General features: G+C 33.2%; 1 protein-coding gene across 1 annotated transcript; it reads left to right on the top strand.

The window, feature by feature from the left end:
- Positions 1-227: 227 nt before the first annotated feature.
- LOC132726317 (uncharacterized) lies at positions 228-6,355 on the top strand. The gene is made up of 3 exons (XM_060711625.1): positions 228-652; positions 4,848-4,956; positions 5,465-6,355. The coding sequence occupies exons 1-3, from the start codon at positions 301-303 to the stop codon at positions 5,769-5,771; spliced, it is 768 nt and encodes a 255-aa protein (XP_060567608.1). The 5' UTR covers positions 228-300; the 3' UTR covers positions 5,772-6,355.
- Positions 6,356-6,704: the final 349 nt, after the last annotated feature.

Consider the following 6,704-nt stretch of genomic DNA (forward strand, 5'->3'; position numbering starts at 1 on the left):
TTGACATTAGTCCATACACATACCTTTGGCCACTTTTCTTTAAATAACGATAAAAACAAATCGTTATCGATATCAAGGTCAGTTGGTTTTAAAACATTGGTCAGCCCAGATAATATACCTTTATTTCGCCACCTATGATTTAGTTTTGACCGGGTCATTCTAAATTTTTATTCGTAATAAAACCTTTGAAAGGGGATAACTTTCAATATACATTTTTTCTGTATAATATGGACGTACATGTTTCTATAAAAGAAACCTTTCTCTTGCAATCTGTAATGAGTTAAGCAAAATCTAAACAAAATGGTTCTTTTAACGCATCAGAAAGAAAAGAACTACTTTGTGTCCCCGGAACTGCGTAGAACGGGCCTAACGCAGATTTACGGAAACAAAACATTACGCTGGAGTTTTAAAAGAAAACAACTTGAAACCATCCAGGAGCGAAAACCTGATTATTATTTTAAAATTGTATTGCTAGGTGACTGTGGAACAGGAAAGACAAATTTAGCGAACAAATTTAGTTGTGAAGCATGTTGTAAGACTAGTTATATTCAAAAGCCAGCAGTCGGCGGCGGAGTCAAAGTTGTGGAATATGTGGACCGTGTGATCGAGATGTCAGACAAGCATGTGCTAGCGCGGCTTTATGACACTGCAGGTACGTGTCTTATACTATTTGTAAGTCCGCTTGTGGCTGAAGGGTTACCTTTAAGAGTTGATGCATCAGAATTGCAGCAAGCGTTTATACCTGATGCGTAATCGTAGGAGGCGAATTATTGGAGTCTATATGTATCTATAGCTCCAGCAGGTGAGGTGGTTTGAACCCAGGTGTTGCTTTATGTTTGTGACACCCAAGGTTAGCTAAAATCATCTTTGCTGTTTCTTAAATATACTATAATTATAGTAAGTCTTACCGTTGAACTTAGTTCATATAAAGTTGGTAAGAGCACAATAATCTACTTCTTTGTAAATTTTAAAATTTTGAAGCGTATTTTGCTCCGTTTCTCATCGCTAACATAGTCAGCATCCAATTCAGCAGGGGAAGGGAGGGATGTAATTTCGCATCATTAAGGGAATTGTTTCAAACATGAGTGAGGGAAGAACACTCGTTATTCAACTTCGGTTTTTACTTAGAAAATATTCCGCTGACTTAATTAATGAATAATTATTTTGTTTTTGTGAGACAAGATAACATAACAATAAATGAGAGATATTTTAGTATAATTTTATACGTTTGTAGTATTAAATTCTTGCATCTCTTAATCAAATAGATAGAAAAGTAAGTGTTGTGAAAAAATAAAATTTTATAAATTAAACTTCATGTTTTATTTAAATACAAAATTTATATGTTTCACATGTCCATGTCACGTGCGATGTAAAATTTATATACAAGTGTCTAATCCTTGAACTTTTCTTCACCGTCTAAAACGGTAATAATGTGTTTTTTAATATGGAAACAGCAGGTCAAAATATATGCTAATAAACACAAAGGTACTCCAAATCTTCTTAAATCTTCAGATCAATAAATTCTATTTTAAGGAATCTCACGTGCCATTCTTATTGAAAATAGAACATTACAGCTACAGACCACCACCGAGAATGTAGACCACTTTCAATTTTCGTTATTTTTTTTTTTTTTTTTTTTGTAAAATTGTTTGGTTTATATCAATTAAGTGTACATTTTAGGTTGAAATGTATCGCGATTAATGTTGAACTGTATCGCGATTTTATATTTAACGATATTTATGTTGCGATGGTATACGTATCACGATACATTGAAACTTCAGTAAAAGCCAAAAAAAATTTATATCTATTTTTACTATGCTGACTGAAGTTAAGATCAGCTAATGTTTTGATCAGATTGGCACTGATATGTGTATCAATTAATAAATAAGTCCCGTTGTCTGTTAATTATAAAAGTTAATTATAATGCAGCAGGGCTGGGAATCAAAACTGCGTCGTATCCTACAAAATGTAAACAAACGCCGCCATCTTGGAACGAAAAACGTATGTTTTTGTTTATAACTTTTTTTGTTGGAAATGACTGAAAACCAGATATATGTATTAACACGCTACACTATTTTCCGCTTCGTTCGGTATATGTTGCTTGCACAACTATTTTGTAAAACAAAAGTTATAGCGAACTTGCAACTCGAAGCGGGGCAGAATTTTTATGAAAATGTGTGGATACGACGCAGTTCATATTGCTTTATCTATCGTCTTTCCATCAAATCAATTATATATTTGTTTCAGAGTTCACTATAAACTTCAAAACATAATTTTGCATCATTTACTAAAATTTCATTAATAAGAGGTGTTTATTTTCCATGAAAAAATGATTTTTACGAAATGATACGACGCAGTTGAAAATAAAATATGATACGACGCAGTTGTATTTTCATTGCAGGCTGCATATTGGTTAAACTATTTAAATTATGTGCTAGGTATGCTAATAACGTCCAACAACATTTCTTGTTTACAACTTAAGACAAAAGCAGAGGTCACTCATTGGTTCCATAAAAATGGAAATGTAATACAATTCTATTAAGGCTGCATTTTTCGGTCGCATTTTAGTACCTATCATAAGCATCTACAAATTCCGAAAAGCTGTATCAAATGCAATATACATTGAAACACATGATCGCACACCAATATGACAAAGTGTTCCAGTGTTGCCTTAGCATGCTTCTAAAATTGTTCCCGTGAGTTCGAAATGGGAGTGATTACTATTTTTGATGCAAAATTCAATATTCCAGTGTAACCTCTCCTGGACCCTGAATTAATCAGGAATGACCTTTTAAAAAAGAAAAGAAAAAAAAGAAAGAATTACAAATTTTGAAAAGGTCTCTTGCTATCGGGAGAGAGCTATGCGCGAATTGCATGCCTACCTTTGTTACTTGTAATTAGCAATAATTTCCGTCAATTCCGTTATTACTTATGTCTTTTACGTGCCGATTTTATTGTATTCATTTTCTTAATAATCGGTGAGAACAGATGAGCTTTATTATTTGAAACTGAACATTAAATTTTTAAAATTATATTATAAATGGTTAAGCTACAATCTATTTTTGCAAGTAGGTTATGCGTTCCGTTTAGTCATTTTATGTTCAGCGCCGCGGAACTTTACCGCTGATTTTGTCGTATTGCATTTCTTTATCGCCGATGAGGAAAAATCTACGGAATGTATTTTCTATATTTGCACTGAAGTATCATTCTTCTCCATTAAAAAAATTAAATTTTCAAAATCGAGTTACATATGATACAACTACAAATTATTTTGTAAAGAAGGTGTCCGTTTTGCAAAGGTATTTTACGCTGCGTACCGATAAATTTGATACAGATATAGGCAGACATGATCTTTCAACAGTATTGAAGAAGTTTTCACAATATTGAACAGAAAATTTAGGTCAGATTATCGCATCGAATTTTCAACAGACTAGAGACATGGCATCTTAACATACCTTCATACTAAAGTGTGATTTTTATTTGATAACGAATTGCCTGAAAACTTAAACAAAAGTTTGCACAGAGGATTACCCCCTGTTTACATTGAAAATTTCTCTGCAAGTCATACCGAAATAAGAAATCTAAATGTTATTCTCTTTATAATTAATTCAAATATTTATAATCTTAAAATTCACACCAGAAGTTAATAAAAAAGCTGCTTATTTATACAGCTGACGTTAACAAATTTTGTTGAAAAAACAAATCAGAAAGGTGTGTCCGACCGAGGCTGAGCTGTTTATGTTTACTAAATTCAAATCACTTGAACTGAACTGCTATGAATTCGTAAACCATCAGGGACTTTTTATTCTTTCGTGTGGAAAAATTATCAAGGTAGTTTCAAAATGTTGCAACATTTTGCCTGAAATAATGCACAAAGGCGCACCTGAGGTCCTCGCTCCTAGTAAAGCTAATGTGTAGAGTGAAAGTTTGAAAAAAACCCACAAAAAGCAGTCATTACCCAGAACATGCAGAACCACAGTTAACTTAGAGCGTAGCTAGCCAAAATGAATTCAAGTGAATAGATTTCTACATTTTTTTTGCGAAAAAAATTAGGGATAATATTGAACATACAGGAAAATATAAGAAATTATTTCAGATATTATGATCAATTAGGTGACATGTTCATGTTTAACTGAAAATTAGCTTCCGCAATGTAAACTTTCAAATTAAATGTTATATTGGACATGACACAATGTATTCTAAATAATCAAAAGCAACAGAACATTGCTATACACCGCAAATGATCTGGGTTTTTTTATCTAGCGCAAGTGATTATTCTATAAAATAGAAATATATTGCCAAAATTATCCCTGTTGAAAAGACTGCCAAAAAATACAACTGCGTCGTATCATATTTTATTTTCAACTGCGTCGTATCATTTCGTAAAAATCATTATTTTCTTAGAAAATAAACATCTCTTTTTAATGAAATTTTAGTAAATGATGCAAAATTATATTTCGAAGTTTATGGTGAACTCTGAAACAAATATATAATTGATTTGAAGGAAAAACGATAGATAAAGCAATATGAACTGCGTCGTATCCACACATTTTCATAAAAATTCTGCCCCGCTTCGAGTTGCAAGTTCGCTATAACTTTTGTTTTACAAAATAGTTGTGCAAGCAACATATACCGAACGAAGCGGAAAATAGTGTAGCGTGTTAATACATATATCTGGTTTTCAGTCATTTCCAACAAAAAAAGTTATAAACAAAAACATACGTTTTTCGTTCCAAGATGGCGGCGTTTGTTTACATTTTGTAGGATACGACGCAGTTTTGATTCCCAGCCCTGTATTTGTATATTTGAAATGATGATGATGATGATGATCCTTATTTATTTAACAGGGCAGGAGAAGTTCCGAAGTCTGACAACGTCATATTATAGAGGAGCCCATGGATGCCTATTACTTTTTGACGTCACAAGTGAAAGCACATTCAATAACGTACCTTATTGGTGGGTAATGTAGAAAAAAAGTTTAAGTACATGCATTTGCATTGCAATTTATTTTTCATGTAGCCTATATCACACCAATCCCGCGTAAATTTAATTTTTAACGTCTTTACGATTTGAACATAGAGGCTATATATCTTCCACGCCAAGGCGCGAGTCGAAGTAAAATGAGCAGTGAGCCGTCCTTTTAAGGCCAGGCCAATACAGTGGTTTCATTTTTGCACTGAAATAGAAGTTTTTAGAATGTTATAGCTTAAGCATATTTCGAGAGAATAGAAGTGGCTTGCATGAACACCCTACGACCAATGAGAGCGGATATTTGTCTAGGGTTTATTATTACCTTGTCCCTAATAATAAATTGGAGTTAGGCGCAGTGTCACAAGTCAGGCTGCATGTGTACACAACACTTAATCTTTTTTCTTTTTTTTTCTAATCTGCGTGTGCCAGAGTTTACATACGCTTGTTTAGCTATTTTGTGCAGACTTACTTTAACAATATATTTACATTGCAGGTTACATGATTGTAAAGACTACACCTCAAACACAAATATCCCGGTAATTTTGGTTGGTACCAACTGTCAGGTGACGGACGAGCAGAGGAAAGTGTCGTTCGAGCGCGCGGCGAAATACGCGGAAAGTGAGGGGTTACCTTATATGGAATTAAGTAGAGATACAGACACAAGTGTGATGCCGGTAATAAACAGAATGTTAGAACTTGTAATAGAATCTTTTAACAATGATCAAATTTTGACCAAACAACAATCGGACAATGTTGCACTTGAACAGAAGAAGTCTACAAAAAGCACGTGCGCATGCTAATTAGCTATGTGAACACGTGACTATATGTGTGTGCACCAGTGATTTTTTTTTAAAACAATCGACTATTTCAACATGATCTCATCTTACATTTGTGTTCATTGCACCAGGTTGACCTTGCGATATAGTATGTAGCGTTCGCTACTTCATGTACTTTTCGAAGGATGACCATGACAGTAAATTTCATGACTTGCAGAATCTAACAGGTTCGCTCTCTCATAGGAATTGTGAATATTTCAGTATATATGTTGAGCCTTCAGAATGTTTGAGATTATATACTAAACAGCGGTTGTCAAAATAACTTGACAAATCTGCTTTTAAACTGTTTAACACTCCATCGAGTGATAAAGACATACAGTGTCAAGGAAAATTATACTATATTTATGATGTTTGTATCTTGTTTGTCACTGTACGTTAATTATATGTATCCTGTTTCTCATTTTGTGTTAGACGTTTGTACTATTTCATTATACTGTTTGTACGTTTGTTTTTCACAAAATATATGTACTGTTTGTGTCCTGTTGCTCTAAAAATATACTGTCTGTACCATGTTTCCCACGGAATATATGTACTGTTTTTACCATGTTTCTCACAGAACATTAATTTGTACTGTTTGTACCATGTTTCTCACAAAATATTTGTATTGATTGTATGTTGTTTATCACAGAACATTTCGACTGCTTGGTGCGAAAGGGTTGTGAGGTCATCTTTTTGTCATATGGGTTACAACCCTTTTGCACTAAGCCCGCGAAATTTTGCACTGTTTATACCGTGTTTCAACAGAATATTTGTAACACGTTTGTTTCGTATTTTTCACAGAATATTTTGTACTGTTTGTTCTGTGTTTCTCAATTTGTGATAATTCTAAGTCAACTAATAATTTCTAATACTTATAATATTAATTTTTATGAAATAAACATGATAATTTCATTATAA

Source organism: Ruditapes philippinarum, unplaced genomic scaffold, assembly GCF_026571515.1.
Source record: "Ruditapes philippinarum isolate M1 unplaced genomic scaffold, ASM2657151v2 ctg986_1_1_1_1, whole genome shotgun sequence".
Classification (NCBI taxonomy): Eukaryota; Metazoa; Mollusca; class Bivalvia; order Venerida; family Veneridae; genus Ruditapes; species Ruditapes philippinarum.